This window comes from Trematomus bernacchii, unplaced genomic scaffold, assembly GCF_902827165.1.
Source record: "Trematomus bernacchii unplaced genomic scaffold, fTreBer1.1, whole genome shotgun sequence".
NCBI classification, from domain to species: domain Eukaryota; kingdom Metazoa; phylum Chordata; class Actinopteri; order Perciformes; family Nototheniidae; genus Trematomus; species Trematomus bernacchii.
This window is the reverse complement of record NW_022987689.1, coordinates 11,040,949-11,057,637: the sequence shown is the minus strand read 5'-3', so window position 1 is coordinate 11,057,637 and position 16,689 is coordinate 11,040,949. Positions and strand designations below refer to the sequence as shown.

General features: G+C 40.3%; 1 protein-coding gene across 1 annotated transcript in view; it reads right to left on the bottom strand.

The window, feature by feature from the left end:
* Positions 1-5,211: 5,211 nt before the first annotated feature.
* zswim5 (zinc finger, SWIM-type containing 5) overlaps positions 5,212-16,689 on the bottom strand; it is a 59,604-nt gene continuing 48,126 nt past the window's right edge. Inside the window, exons 10-16 of the mRNA XM_034137466.1 lie at positions 14,506-14,657; positions 13,529-13,631; positions 13,304-13,439; positions 12,281-12,438; positions 12,013-12,176; positions 11,207-11,288; positions 5,212-10,492 (exon numbers count right to left, since the gene is read on the bottom strand). Of these exons, the coding sequence (XP_033993357.1) occupies positions 9,630-10,492; positions 11,207-11,288; positions 12,013-12,176; positions 12,281-12,438; positions 13,304-13,439; positions 13,529-13,631; positions 14,506-14,657 (1,658 nt within the window). The 3' untranslated portion in view covers positions 5,212-9,629. The remainder of the gene's footprint in view (positions 10,493-11,206; positions 11,289-12,012; positions 12,177-12,280; positions 12,439-13,303; positions 13,440-13,528; positions 13,632-14,505; positions 14,658-16,689) is intronic.

The following is a 16,689-nucleotide window of genomic DNA, read 5'->3' as shown; positions in this document are numbered from 1 at the left end:
TAAATGCTCTGGGTACACCAAGGGTGATGAGTAACATTTGCAAGGACTTTGACTTGTAACAGAGTATTCCTACACTATGTTACTTCTACTTTTACTAAAGGACAAGATCTGAGTACTTCCTCCACCTCTGGTCTGAAATCCTTCAAATGCTTTGTAGTGAAGGTCTTAATAAGTAAAAGCACAAGGTGGTGACAACATTAAATATAGTAACTTGGGTTTAAAACATATTTTCTTTAAAAAACAAAGATTGGAGGTTACTCTGTTACCAACAACAGTGAACTGAACGTTTGTGAGTTGCATTGCAGGTTTTGAAAAAAGAAGAATGCATTGAATAATAATTTTTAAAAAACACTGTATCGGCCGTTTCCATTTTTAATCTTTTTTTAACTGTCCATTGTATGTCTGCCTTTAGAGGACTCTCTCAAAAAGATTGTGTGCCCCTTGGAATACATATCTTTTTTTGAAAATAGTGTTGAATGAGCAACCACCATCATTTCTCAACGATTCAAGCGGCTATAACCTTGGTCCAAAGTATGTTTGGTATTGTTGATTGTAATGCTATTTCTATAACTAAACCGATTCTCATTCAGTCACTTAAGTGTGAATAAAAAAAAAATATATATATTGCCTCTCTGATTTGACCTTCCATCTTCTCTACTAAGTCACCATTTTCAAATCCAAAAACCAACCTTTTAAATTTGAAATCTTTTGCTGCATGAATGTGGAAATCTGAGTTTTTTTCCAACTTGATCATCTGACTAAAACCTCTAAAGTGCTACAGCACCAATGTGTAGCCATTACCTTAAAAAAGAATTACCGGTAAGCACATGTAAGTCTTCAATGGTCATTTCCGCAAAAGCAGGGGAGTTAAAGTCTTGCATCATCTTCACCAATCACAACTAATTTGACCAAACCATTACCCTACGACCGCCAATGAGATGCTGGACAAAAGCTGGGCCGGCAGCAACAGCCAATCACAAATGTTTTCTGTCAATATTGGGTAAATACAAAGCTGCAATTTATTACACAGAATTTGTCTGGCATTATTACTGTAATCATGACGGAAGCTCTTTACACGAGGAACTGGGAAAAGTAATCAGTTAATCCTAAATTGTGTTTTTCTCTGTGAGCAGCTAAGAACGTCAGATAAGCAGATTCCGGTAAATCCGGTTGTTGTTGCGGATGTTGTTTTGAAGGATTCTAGCAAAACTCATAACATCATGTGACCAGGCTGGGGTTTCAGGGGATCCCTCCTCTCTATAGTGAGGAGATCATGTTGTTGTCACTGCAGAGCTGGATACATGATCACTGCCAATGCCGGTATTACACGCTGAATACATTTGAGTTCATTTGTATTATCATCATTATTTATTATTCAATATTTGATCAAACCTTTTTAGTTACTGAAGGTCTCCTTAGATTTACATATTTCCCTTTGTTTTTCAAACTGCAATATATTCATTATTATCCAAAAACAGATACAAAAAAGAAGATAATATGTTACACTAACTCATGGGGATGCAGTTCTCTGGCTATACCAAACACCTTGATTTAGATCATGAAGTGTTTTCCTTGATAAGTTAAAGATGACAATAACTGTTCAACATATTAATATCCTAATAAAATTAGAGGCATTTTTGCGAGCTGACGTCCTATTTAAGTCCTTACTTGACAAAGGAGTTCTTCCCTTAAAGTAAAGCTGTTTTGATTTCATACTCCATACTTTTTTCCCCATGAAAAGACCAACCCCAACAAAGTGCTCGTCAGCACTGCAGGGATTTTCCTTCCCGATAAGAGAGGGGTCCCTCCATGGTATATCCAGAGGTGGAAGAAGTACTCAGATCTTGTACTTGAGTAAAAGTAGAAATACCAGAGTGCAGGAATACCATGTTAAAAGTAAAAGTATTGCCTTCAAAATGTTACTCAAGTAAAAGTTCAAAAATCATAATATAACAAAAAAATATAAAATAACAAAAGTACTCATTATGCAGATTGGTCCATTTCAGAATAATATATATGATATGTTTTATAATGATTGATCATTAAAGTGTTCTCAAAGCTGGTAAAGGTGCAGCTAGTTTGAATAACTTTGTATACTGCAGGGTAGCTTGTGAATTTACTCCAGGTGTGACTGCAGTCTGATTTAACACTTGATTATATCCTTCATCCACATCTGTAAAGTAACTGAAGGTACAACATAAATGTAGTGGAGTAAAAGTACACAATTGACCTCTGAGTTGTAGTGAAGTACAAAGTAGCATAACATGGAGATACAAAAGAAAAGTACAAGTAGCTCAAAATATTACATAAGTACAGTACTTGAGTAAATGTACTTATTTACTTCCCTCCTCTCTCAAACCGAATGGCAGTACCCAATATGCATCGGGGTATCGGTCGGTGCATTCATAGCTTTTCATAGTTTTTGGTGAACAATGGAGCTTTATGGTACAGAGAAATAAGGATTGTGTTGGCAGTAAGATTATGTTTTAAATTGCTAGCCTACAACCCTTACCCTACACAGTAAAGATGTACAAGGCTAGTATTAGCTGAGATATTCCACAACAGCTGAACAGTGTTTATCTTTATTGATTTGCCTGCTGAACATTTCAATCAAAGGGGAGAAATTAAATGTTGAATTCAGGCCTCAAAATAATGCAGACTGAGGAGAAGCAGGTGGGCCTGGGTGTTATTAATAAATACAAAATACACAAAGCAACTGAATTAATGTCGATGATGGGAGAAGCAGTTCTTCCTCAAATGAAAGCGGCTTTCATTCATCTCTGTCCTTTGTGTTGTTGTAGTGCCATAAACACAGACGCACAAAGCGCTCACACACTCACGCAGATACACACACACACACACACAAAGGCTTTTGTTGTGGCCCCCCCTATTGCGTAAATGGCGGAGACAAATGAACAAAAATCACAGCTGATTTTCGACAGGTAAGACTGAAGAGGCTGGGGCGGTGTGTCAGTGGGCCATCTGGGAACTGTGTGTGTGTGTGTGTGTGTGTGTGTGTGTGTGTGTGTGTGTGTGTGTGTGTGTGTGTGTGTGTGTGTGTGGTGTGTGTGTGAAGACAGAGAGAGATTGTTACAATGAATATATGCTCTTTAGAAATGGAGATCAATTTCCACATGGATGCCTAAAAGGATTTGGCAGGAGATTGATATGTAAGTGTGTGTGTGTTTCTGTTTGTGTGTATATGACTGGAGTACATTCATTGTGTTTACTTCTGTGTGTATATGTGCCTGTTTGTGTGTCTGGGCTTTTATGTGCTTATTTTGTGCGCAGAGATTGAACAGGTGGGTGTGTGGTCTGTGTCTGTGTGTGTGTGTGTGTGTGTGTGTGTGTGTGTGTGTGTGTGTGTGTGTGTGTGTGTGTGTGTGTGTGCGTGTGCGTGAGTGTTTCTGTGATTGTGTGTGCGTGTGTTTGAGGGAGGTCCAATCTCCATCTCTCAGCAAATCAGCAACCCTGAAAATCCAATCTGCCTGGAGAGACAGCAGGCTGTACATCATCTGCCATGGATGGACACTATCAGCGCTTTATCAGTGAACGCCCCCAAACACACACACACACACACACACACACACACACACACACACACACACACACACACACACACACACACACACACACACACACACACACACACACACACTCTTTAGATGACCACATGCATGAATGAACACACACATTTCACTGTGACAGAGACTGATAGGCGTTATTACCATGGTGGTTATTGAGGGGAGAACTGAACACTAGCTTCAGTCTGAAGACCTTGAGATGCTCTCTCTGATGCAGATGCTGACAGCTGTGTCAGTCCCTGTTGCTGAAGAAAGCCTCCCACTTTGTTCAGCCCGGCCCTGAGGTGGACCCCTGTGACCCAGATCCCTTCATCCCTCGTTTTTTCCAATATTTCGACACACTATAATTTAATTTAATTTAATTTAAAGTCGACATACTATACTTTGTTTTTTTCAGATATTCTTTGCACACTATACTAAGTATTTCTTTTCGGATTCATTCGACATAATATACAATGTCATTTTTTTGACGTCGATCCATTCCAACAATGATGTTCAAAGTCAACTTTATTGTCAATCTTCCAGTCTGATGTTTTTGACATAATATACTATGTAAATGTTCCTCATGCTGTTGACACACTATACTGATTTCCCAATCTCATTCCAAACAAATAGATTGTTACTTTTCTCATATTTAACGACATTCTTTAGCATGCCGTCTTTTCTGATATTTTCGACATACTATACGTATTTTTTTCTGATGTTTTTACACAATATAATTTATTATTTTTGTATTCAACACACAACTTTTTCATCTTCTTCAGCATACTATACTTTTACTTTGTTGACATATTATACCATGACTTTTTGATAGACATTATACAATAATTATTTTTTATTTACTATACTTGTTTTTTCTGATTTTTTGACATACTATACTACGAGTTTTCCGTGCCATACTATACAATTATTTATTTAAAAAATATTGACATACTTACTTTTTTTCCACATATTATTGTGGGACCCCTCGAAAATTAGATGGTTCATCTCAAGGGGCTATCCTTAAATAAAGCTTAAAGGGGACCTATCATGCAAAATGCACTTTTGTACGTCTTTTATACATGAATATGTGTCCCCGGTGTTCCAGGGAACTCACCAAGTGTCAGAAAACACAACCCTCTCTATTTTCCTCCATACCCAAATCTCTAAAAAAGGGGCTGCAACGGATCTGATAAAAACTGATCCAGATTTGAACACTGTCCTGACGTCAGGACGGTGGCGCTACGGCTATTGGGCCAACTCCACCAATCAGGAGGAGACAGCCACGGCCATTGCCGTTCGAAAGCGCTGGAGACGCTGTAGTACATATGCCAGGCCTGTAGGTGGTGCTGTTCTCACAGAATCTGCCTTTGCAAATCCAGAGCTAAAAAATGTCAAATTGAGCAAAATGAGGCATGGCTAAAATGCATGATCTGTTTGGTATTTAAAAAAAAAAAAAGTATAAATATGCCTTATATAGGTATGGTCCTACACTATATTATTCAAATATAGCATGATAGGTCCACTTTAAATATTATACTGTGACTATATGTAACATACTATACTATGTATTTTTTGACATACGTTATGATTGTTTTTCAAAAGTAAAGAAATGCATCTGGGTTTTGAGAAAAAGACAAAATAGAAGTCCATGTAACGTGTTTCACACTTTATTTATAGAAAAGCACTGAGATTCCAACACAAATCAATATAAAATGGTAGTAGCGTTACATAAATAGTAATAAATTCTCGCTTTATAGACAGTAGCTCAAGAAGTGGCGCAAAAAAATTACAAAAAACAAAAACAAGTGTTGATGATAAACTATCATACTTCTGTGGCAACAAATACTGGAAATACCTTTTCATAATCAGTAGCACAAAGAGGCAAGAAACACTTTTCCATATTCCCTTAAATTAGAAATAATCCAAAACAAACTGGGAAACAGTGGGTGAACTAGATTAATAACAGCTAAAGAAAATAAAGAAAGAAAGAAGGAAAGAAAGAATAAGAACTGGCGGACAAAGTTAACAAAGACTGAAAAACACAGATCAAGTCAGAGGGAGGGACTTATTTGCAGTAATGCTGTCAGTAAATGTATCACAAAGCAGCTGGATGGAACTTTAAAGTTAAGAAAGTAGTAAATAATAATATCCCTCTGATTTAAGAAGATAACCTTCTCATGCTAATGTAGTAACCAGAACATGACATCAACCTTTTTCTATCCTCATCTATAGAACATTTGCAACAGCAGAAGATGGAAACCCACTAACTTGAGTAAATCTTTGACTCAATAGGATACAAAAAGGAAGTGGTTACCCTGAACGCTGCTCACTGACCATGCATTGCTCCACCCTGTGAGAGGGGGTAAGGAGATGAACAAGTGAAGATGAAATAACAAAATAAGTATAGCAATGAGAAAAGAAGTCGTGAAAGAATAAAAAATAAAAACACAAGGTCATCCACAGGCCGTCTCCTTTTGTTCAAACAGTTGCCGTTTCTGACTCTTTGACATTTGTGTGTTGTTCCGTCTCACTGCGGCGCCGCCACACGACACCTCCGAGAAGACACTAAAGGCATGAGTCCTGATTAAATAAAACCAACAAAGAAGTAAAGCAAAAATAAACTTTGTACATTGATCGTTCACAAAAGGCATTATTCCACCTTTGTCTTTTTTTCCCCTCTCTTTATGTTGCAGCGTATGCAGGCCGGCTACTGCGCATTGTCCAAACACAAGCATGCTGAGTCTTGTCTTTGTCTGTCCCCCCCTCTCTTTAATAGTGGTTCAGTCCACTGAGTCTCTTCTTCCACACGTTTAAGTTTGGAGGGGGGGCATCTTTTAAGAGGTGACAAGACCTTCGAAGTGGTTCTGCATAGTCAGGTTTAGAACGTATCTTTACAAATGAATGCCTTCCTCATTATCCTCAACGCTTCCTTTTGGAAAACAGACTTTTTTTTTTGTCTTTGCAAATCAAAGAAAATGACAAATAATAACAGTTATTATAGCAAAACTGAAAGAAATGTACACAGGAGCACCTGAGAAATGCCTTTAAGTGTTTGCTCTTACAAAAAATGCTGTCAAATTCCCCGTCCAAACAATTCAAGTAAACCCCCGCTAAAAACTAAAAAACATAAAAGTAAAAACAAACACGTAACATACTTATCATAAATAATTATAACTTTACAATTTTCTGAATTGACACTTTAATATTTACAATATCTTAAATGCTTAATGCTACTACTTTTTTGTTTTGTTTCTTTAAGTGATGTCCCTGAGAACTGAGTTTAGCCTCTCATACGCGTTCTTTTGCTCAGTTTTCCTTTTTTTGTTTCATTCTTCTTTCTGCATTTCTTCAGATCGAAAGGCCCAGAGTTGTGACTGACTACGAGGGTAGTGGGTGAAGGTAGCTCTCATGGAATGTAAAAAGCAGACAAGAAAAGATTCCCCTATTCTCCAGCCATTAACAGACTGAACAACTAGCTGTGTGTGTGTGTGTGTTATATGCAGTCAAACAAAGTTACTAAACAATAAATAAATAAATGCTGAAGCAGGCAGGAACGTACTGAAGAGGTATTTGTGTGAAGTGCTTATAAGATGACGTTTTCTCCGACCATTAAAGATTCAAACTCTTGCCGTTCTGTATACTGCCATTAACACTTTGCACTTAACACCCACTTACTTTGGGTAAGAAACAGGAGTGTGGGCATCGAATCATTCAGATTTTTTTTGTTGCACTGTGTATCTATGACTCTTTGACAGTTCAGAAAGACTAAATCCAGTAGCATTTACAAGTTAATGGCTTTAGCAAGTTTAGACCCTTTTACATAACAAAACCAAGGGACTGACGGAATTAAATAGAACTTCAGGATCAACCAAAATCGGCATATTTTGCTTTAGCCATGATGGAACCAGTGTGATTACTTTGTTTTTTGATGTTTTAGATATATCATTTTTTATTTTATTTAGTAAGCCCAAACAATAATAAAACCAAAATGAACAGATGTTTTAGCCAAGTGGGGGCATTGGAACAAGCTAGCACAACATTATCACCTAACCAAGTTGCTCATACGTTAGCAAACAGTTGCTAATGTACTGTTATGCACATTGAGCAGAGATTGAGCAACATTGGTGTTCGTTTGGATTCATGTTCAGGTGAACTAACCTAATAGTCACTCTAGCTCAGTTTTGGTCTCCACCAGCTAGCATGTGTTTGGTATAAGGTATCTAAGTTAGCATTTATGCTAACAACCCGCTGCTGTTGGACACAAGGACGATGTCCCAGCGAGACCAAACATTTAGCTACATGACTCTAAAAAGCTAAGGCAAAATAGAAACAAGTAATAATTCTCTGTGGGGTTGTTACTAGAAGCCCATTTTTTTATTACACAGTTGATCTATTAATTAGTGCAGAAGTGGTATAAGCCTAATTCTATTTTAAATTTTATAAAAAAATATTTTTCTCTAGATACAATTGTTATTATCTGTCCACAATGGTTGAATGGTTTAGCACTGAATCGCTCTAACCTAATTTTAGATAAGTATATTTTTCAAGGATTTTTTTTTATTTCCATTCCATTTATTCTGTCAGTTTGACAGAAATGATGGAAAACTACTGAGAGGAAATGTTTTGAAACTTGGTGAAAGGAAAGATCCCATTAGTTCCTGGAGGGGTTCCCAATCTTGGGTTGATACAAGCATTACTTCTCATTAATTGGAGGTCTGCACTCTCCAAGTTCCCATTTATTTTAAGATAATAATGGCTATTATATTTTAATAGTGCTTGTTTGACTAACCAGGAACGGGAAGTACCGCACAGGTCCCAAGAGCATTGGTAAAAAGTACTTTATGGAATGTCGGGGCTCTAGGGGTTGGAAGTAAAAGATCAAACGTTGGAACCAGATTTCTGCTCTTAGTCATGCTCTAGGTTCATGAAAAAGATCCAGGAAACAACTCTTAAAAGGTTCCTGAGTTCCCGGAAAATGTTTATGAGATGGAAAAGGGGATTTTGGCTTTGGTTAAGTCACTAAAATCAATAAGGTCCAAGCATGTTCCAAAGCTTTCTAACAGAATACATATGGTCAAATAAATGCTGAAAGCTGATGAGAATGATGCGCAGACTTGACTTATGTTTCTCATTGATGTAGCGAGTGAAAGGTGACCTTTTGGGTCTTCTAGGTTTAAAGGTTTTGGCCACAAATAGCTGTACAGCAGTGCAGTGGTGCCTCTAAAGATTGGAATTTGACCCCATTGTTTGTCACAGTTGTGTATTATCACTGTCTATAAGCCTATAGGATGACATATATCTGTATATATATGTGCACGTGGAGCCTCAACTACTCTACCTTAGCTAGAACAGCCTGAATAATGTCACTTTCAGGCTTCTGGATTTGAAACATGCACTCTGGTAAGTCACATGGTTGCTCCTCACACATGTAGCTCTCTTTTCTACCCTTTCTACTCCAACATGCCCTGAAGGAAATGGGCCATTTCTGATAGAGAAGTTAAAGCTGGCAAATAATACAGCCGAGGTATGAGAGTGACACTAAGTGTGTTTTTTTGACCTCAGTATGTTTTCTTTTCTGTTTTGAAATGACTTTCAAAAGTTCCTTCCACTTTGAAAACCACTTCCCTTTCCTTTTCTCCCTGAACCCAGCTGAAAGCATCGTCTGGCTCAAAGTAAGAACCCCATCCAACTAAATCTTTTGGTTTTTTAAATCGTCATGTGCCACGGAAAAACAAAAGTTTCTTTTTTACAATCCTTTTAGTTTTTCATACTAAATTTAACATTAGTTGTAGGGGGTGAAAACGCTTTGTTTTTATTTGTTGTTTCTCTGACATTTTAAGTCATTTTCTCCCTTTTTGCACTCTCAATGAAGTAGAGCAACACACTGCAAACACTTTCTGGTTCACATTCAAGAAACAAAACAACAAAACAGGACAAAAACTTAAGACTTAGTCAACAAATGGCTCAACTCAAGAAGTCAAAAACACATGGAATTCAAAAAACCTTAAATAGAAACAAATAAGTTTAACTACTTCTCAAGGAGTGGGGGGGGGGGGTAAAAGGTCAGCCGAAGCGCTCCCTGACCAACATCATCAGTTTCTTCTTGCCCTTGTAGATCTGTTTCAGGTTGTCTATGAACTGGGCTAACTGGATGTGGCCGTCCTGTGCCAGCAGGAAAGTCACCCGTGCTTTGCTCAGGAACTCTATGAACTCTCCGTAGTGCCGCGGACTGATGTGCGTCAGTCGAGAGTGCGTGGTGTTGATGTACGCCGAGATTGTGGCGTCTAGGAGCTGCCGCAATGGCGCTTTGTCCGTTGACATTAGCTTCCCAGAGTTCCTTCTCCCGGGAATGCCGGCGAGGCCCGGTGCGGTCATGGTGCACCGCCGCAGGATGTCAGACAGCACCGTGGCGCAGTGCACGCTCTTTACCACCAGGGGGATGATGGCGGCGAGTTCGTTTTTACCCAGGGAGTGGCTGAGCGCGCAAGCCCAGAGCACGTCGTTAATGGCTGGGTGCGTGTCCTGGTTGTAGGCCAGGTTGAGGTGGGTCATGGCGAGGGAGGCCAGCTTGAAGGACCGCAGAGGGTACCCCCGGTGCTCCATGTACCTCGCGATGGTGAACAGCTGGGAGTAGGTCATCCCCGTGGACGCCGCGTCGATCACGATCTGGTAGGCCGTCTCGAAGGCGATGTGGTCCTTCTCGCAGAGCGTCAGGGCGGACAGGGCACAGTTCTGGGGGTCCTTCATGGCGCACTGCAGGGCGAGGGTCCTGGCGCAGCTGGCCAGCTCCTCGCGCTGGGGGTAGTCCAGGCTGAGGCGCAGGATGGTGTTGTGGGACATGACGGTGGCCGCCACGATGCTGGTGGCCTCGGTCGGCGTGAAGAGAGTGTACCAGCTCTGGAGGATGCTCACCAACGCCCGCAGACCTGAGGAGGAGAGGGGGTCCAGATTAAACATTTGTTGTTGTAAAGATTACACGATACTGGTTTGATTTAGTACTTTTAAGAGCTATTTGAAGTTTATTTCCCAGTGGCTCAGTCAGTAGGGGCTTGGACTGTGAGCCGTAGGGTCGCCGGTTCAAGTCCCCGACCAGACCTAAATATGGAGTGTGGACTGCTACTTGGAGAGGTCCCAGTTCACCTCCTGTGGTGCCCTTGAGCAAGGCACTGGACCCCACCCCATTGCTCCCGGGCGCTGTACAATAGCTGCCCACTGCTCCTAGTACTAGACTCCTGGTACTAGGATGGGTTAAATGCAGAGGACACATTTCGTTTCATCCCTCCGATTCTATTCTATTAAAAAAAAGAATCTGACAAGGGAGAAAAGGAAACTAAAGAAGCTTTATTGTAGCAGACTTTAATAGCCTTTAAATATGATCCCTCCAATGTGTGAAGCTTAAATGCAGACAAAACCCAGGTCCTTTATTATTATTATTATGAATCAATCAATGTTTCCCAGTCATTTTGCACCATTTGTTATTCTATACAAAAAACATTTGTGTGTACTCTTTTCTACTGTTTTATGTTACGTGCTATTTAGCAATATAAAAAAGTATTTTTGAATTCAAGCCATAATGGTGCCAGTGTGTGTGCAGTGTGTGTGTGTGTGTGCAGTGTGTGTGTAGTAGAGGCATCACATACCGACTTCAGTGGCACAGGTTACTAGCCATCGAACCATCTCTCTCCTTCTCCAGTTCAGTGTGGACAGAGTCATCCTCATCACCTGCGAGGCAAACATGAAGAACGTTATGTATTTTCAGCTACTTTGTACAATGGGAAAAAAGCATCTATTAAACACATATTAATAAATCCAGTATTTCCCTCGCATTCACTGAGTTTTTGACAAAACACCTCAAAATATATTTATAATTAAATAATAGTACAACACCACATGTCTTCAGTGATGATAGATGCATCTAAAAAAGTGTTAGGATTACACAGATGTCTAAATGTGACCCTTTTCTTTATTAGCAGTGTTGCTGTCAGGACTTCAGCTGATACAGTTCAATGCCAGGAGGAGGAGGAAGAGGCGGTTGAAGCCACAGCTATGCCGCAGCCTTGATGATCTGAAGCTTTCTTTTTTCCTATGTTTACCGTAAAACCCAAAAGGCTTAATTATGTGGTTTCTTCTCATCAACAACGGAGAGGCGCTGTGTGATGTTTTCTCTGCTAATTTGTAGTGAGGCTGAGGAGGCCTGCACAAATTACAAGTTCAAGGAAGCAGTAGCATGTTTCAACGAGTGACCAAAGTGTGTGTGTGTGTGTGTGTGTGTGTGTGTGTGTGTGTGTGTGTGTGTGTGTGTGTGTGTGTGTGTGTGTGTGTGTGTGTGTGTGTGTGTGTGTGTGTGTGTGTGTGTGTGTGTGTGTGTGTGTGTGTGTGTGTGTGTGTGTGTGTGTGTGTGTGTGTGTGTGTGTGTGTGTGTGTGTGTGTGTGATAGCTGGCTTACCTGAAGGCCTAGCTCCAGTGCCACGTTGAGCAGAGTTATATCGGGCGGGTTGTCTGCGGGGGTGGCGATTTTAAAGGCGTCCTGGGCCAGTTTGAAGATTAAGGAAGAGGAGTGGATGTTCTTCTGGATCGCCTCCAGCACCGTGCGCAACCTCAACATGTCACCTGCGGGGAAATAAAAGGTTATTAACAGCCACACAGTGTTTGAGAGACACCTGAAGGGGACATCTCTCCACTGAGACCACAGCTATGGGTGCAGTGATGAGTACCTTTAGCAGCAGTGAGCATGGTGGAGGCCAGCTCACACTGCTGGGACTCCAGGTGACCCAGAGTGAACCAGCGCGGGTATCTACTGGGAACGATGGAGATGCCGTGGTGAGGGTGGCCCCCGTCCCCGGAGCCTGCGGAGGACTCCAGCACCGGCAACCTGATGGAGGCACACAACATTAGGTATTTTTCATCATGTCTTTAGTTCAAATGAAACATCTAGGATGGATTTCAGCATTAGAATTTGAAAAACACCCATGTGTAATCTAGTTTATAGATTAAATATGAGTACATTTACTTATGACCACTACATTCAATGCAGATAACACAATACACCATCAAAAACACACAGATATACAATGGTGCAAAAGGGCAGGTAGCAGCAAAGAAGTCATATAAATAATAAAAGAGAGCACACGTGCTCAGATGCAGTCATTTTGTATTTGATGCCTGAAAGACTTCTTGTGTATGAGATATATAAATATATATTTATGTATGTTCTACCTTAAAGGTGGCATTTTAACGTACAATAATAAAGGTGTAGTGCTTTAAATAAAAATGCAGATAGATGGACATACGTTTGGTCCATCACCACAAATGATTGACGGCTTCTACTAACTTAGCAGTTAATATAGCACACTAAGCCATAATGAATGAAGTGTGTTTTAGAGCCGTGCTGATAAGTTGATTGGCAGAAAGGAAATATCCAACTATTTTAATTATTGATTGAAGTATTTCTTAAGCAGAAATTGCCTTTCATATATCAAACTAATTGATACATCTAGAAAATGATCAGCAAATGAATGCATAATGACACATCCGTACAATGCGCTCATAATCCCTTGCTACAGGCTCGAAAATTACCAAAAAGCTGAATCATCTCTGCTCTTAAACAACTTAAATAAAACGGAATATTTCAACAGGTTTCAGGCTGTGTTGAAACTCCTTTGGACCTCATGAACTCAATATCCTATATAATTCGGTTTGACATTGGCTGAAATGATTCATGGTGTTGGGAAACTGACCTCATGGCGCGCAGAGCCACCTTGTATGCCATGTCTGCGTCGTGTGGCAGCAGGGCGGTGAAGAGGTACTTAGCGAAGGTGTGCATGGGAACACTCTCCCTGTGGATGACCTCACCTAGACCGCTGAACGGACCAGCTGGATCAAGAGAAAGAATGAATTATGTTCAGTTTATTTTTGCTTCTCAACAATGTGGAAAGACCAGGTGGCACACAAAGATGTCATACCTTCTAGTAGCTGGACGGACTGTTTCCGAAGAGTCTGAACCAGGAGGTCGTCTAGCTCGAGTTCTTGAAGTTTCAGGACAATCTGCTCCTCGTTACGACACACCTAAAACATAAATTCAAGATTTGAGTTTCAAGGCTTTATTGCCATGTGCACAGTAGCTACAGTGTAGATATGGCAATGAAAAACTTAAGTCACAGGATATATAGGACATAAAACAATAGATAGATAAAACAGTCACAAATTGCATTTTATTCACTGTGATCAGACAGTAAATGTTCAATTTAGTTTAAATGAAAATGATGGAAAATGGGCCAAAATGCTCCCATGAAACATAAATAAAACCTCTGGGAGAGATGCAAAGAGATTGATATTTTCAGAATTCAAGGATGTAGAGTTCAGATTTGTGATTTATAACTGTTAAGCGGGAGGAACCAGCGCAGCGAGGGGATTTTGAGTTTGAGGTATTAAAGGCCCAGCAGGGTTCTTTAATACCTCTGACTCTCACATCTGTGTGTATCTACAGTCACAGTGAATATGTGATTTAATTTCACTATCAAGAATTCCTTTACAAAATGCGAGTGCTTACATTTTGCAACCCTATGTGTGTCTTCTTTCCCATGTTTTTCAAAGCACTTGGCCTTGTTGTTAAAATTGTTAAACAAATAAACTGACCTTGTCTAAAACATTCATATTTTTGCTGATTGCACCTGACATTAAGAGCCATTTTTGCACTCCAAAGCAGATTTACATAAAACAACTTAATAGCGACAACATGACCTTTTCTCTTTTTTTGCATAGCAAATGCTTCACACAGATGTTCAATGAAAGTGTTTTTCTAACATTGTCTACACCATGCAAATTCACACAGCTTGTTTTAATATGCAACAAACCATTTATGTTTTCTTACATGAGGGGGTAAAAGTCTGTTTTTGGATTAGGTTAAAATGTATATTGTGTATTTTCAGGATTACTGTACCTTATCCTGAGCGTAGAGACCCTCGGGCATTATCCTCTGCTGGCCCATTCCCATCAGAGCTACCTCTAAGGCCAAAGTCAGGTAGGACTCCCCTCCATCAGAGCTGCCCCACACGGGAACATGGTGGTAGACCGGAGGCCTGAGGTCACCATCTGAGAGGAAGGAAGAAAGAAAGGTGTTTAGTTAACCAAAAGAAGATGTGTTGAAATCTGAAGAGAAATACTAGTGTTATTACAATGAACTGATATGTCATTGTGTGTCGAGATGAGCCTACTGCCCTGTCAATCTCATACCCAAAAGATCACAACAAAGATAATAGTTCCTGTACTTGAGTGACAGTCATCATTTCTGGAAAGAGACCTTGCTCTAGAGTTTTTCAAATGGTTTGTGTTGCTCAAAGTGCCCCAAAATAAATATATGAATGCCATTTAATTCCAATATATTGAAGAAAAGGCACACATCTCTGGTGTTATATTTACAAAAGACTCAAATGTTGATTTATTGATTAAGAAAAAACAACGGGAAAGAGGGAAAATATGTATTTTTGAATTTGGGGTGAACCTCCCATTACATTTTCAGAGAAAATTATACTTGGTATGACCGGTGTATATATAGCTATAACGCTTTCTTTACATATGAACACAGTATGCATGTTGAACTGATCACCAATTTAAATGGACACTAACCCTACAGCAATGCTCGGCTGCTCTAAGTGAGAACAGATGCCACGAGAGTCTCAGCTGTTGATTGGTGCCCATTTGTTCTCTCCGTCTCCCCCACCCCATAATTCTGCTTAAATCCCCTGTGAGCAATAGATCCCCCTCAATCCCGCTTATTCCACGAATGTGTGTGCAAGTGCGTGTGTCAGTGAGAGAAATCCAGGGAAAAGTGGAAACTGATTTTACAGGCTTAACCCCAGCGCCATCAGTTTTTGTTGTTTTGTATGTAGGCGGACGTGTGATTGGTTGATTTGAACTGATCGGAGAGTGAACTGCATTTTCATTGGTCGACGCATAGTCTTGTGGAGCCTCTTTTAACAGATGTTCCCAGCTGTCTTCCAGAGGGAAATAAAGCATGGTGACCGGGCTAAGCTAACACTCAGAAAATATCCATATACATTCTCAAATTTCCAAAACAACATAAGACAATCATTCACTCTATCCCCACAACACACACAAACACACACTTGCACCAATGAGTGTGCCAGCATTGTTTGGGTTGACAATAGTTCCCTGTAGCCTGCTAACAATGGGAAAACCCAACCCCTATTCTGCTCTGTTGCATAGCCACTGGTGAAAAAAGGGTGGGAAATGCAAATGGTGATAGATCCTATACCACACACACACACACAACAACACACACACACACACACACACACACACACACACACACACACACACACACACACACACACACACACACACACACACACACACACACATCACACACACACACACACACACACACACACAACACACACACATCACACACACACACACACACACACACACACACACACACGACACACACACACACATCACACACAAGCACACACACACACACACACACACACACACACACACACACACACACACACAACACACACACACACACCCACACACACACACACACACACACACACACAACACACCACCACACACACACACACACACACACACACACCACACACAACACACCACAACACACACATCACACACACACACACACACACAACACACACACACTAAATTTCAGGTTTTTTCAGATCACTATCCATTCATTCTCTGCTTTTTATGGCCTGTCTGCAGCACAATAGCGCCCCTGATATAAGAACATGGATTCTTTTGTCCTAATTAGTCGCTGCTGGTTGTAACCCGCTCACCTCTGGATTACACCGCATCAGCTGGTTAAGTGTGCGAGGAATTATATACCCTGTGTTTTGGCAATTAAGCTCTTTGACCCATGTATTGTGAGGGAGGTCGAGTATGTGTTTGGCTGAAGTACAGTGTACATGCTTTCGCTTAGTGGGACAGCAGGTTACCTTTACTAATGGCAGTACAAAACTAGGACATGCAGAGAGGGAATGATTCTGATCTTAATGTGTGCATTAAGGTGGCTATAACTAATACTTGGAACATAAAAGGTAATTTCACATGTCTGAATTATATTGAAAACCTTTCAATC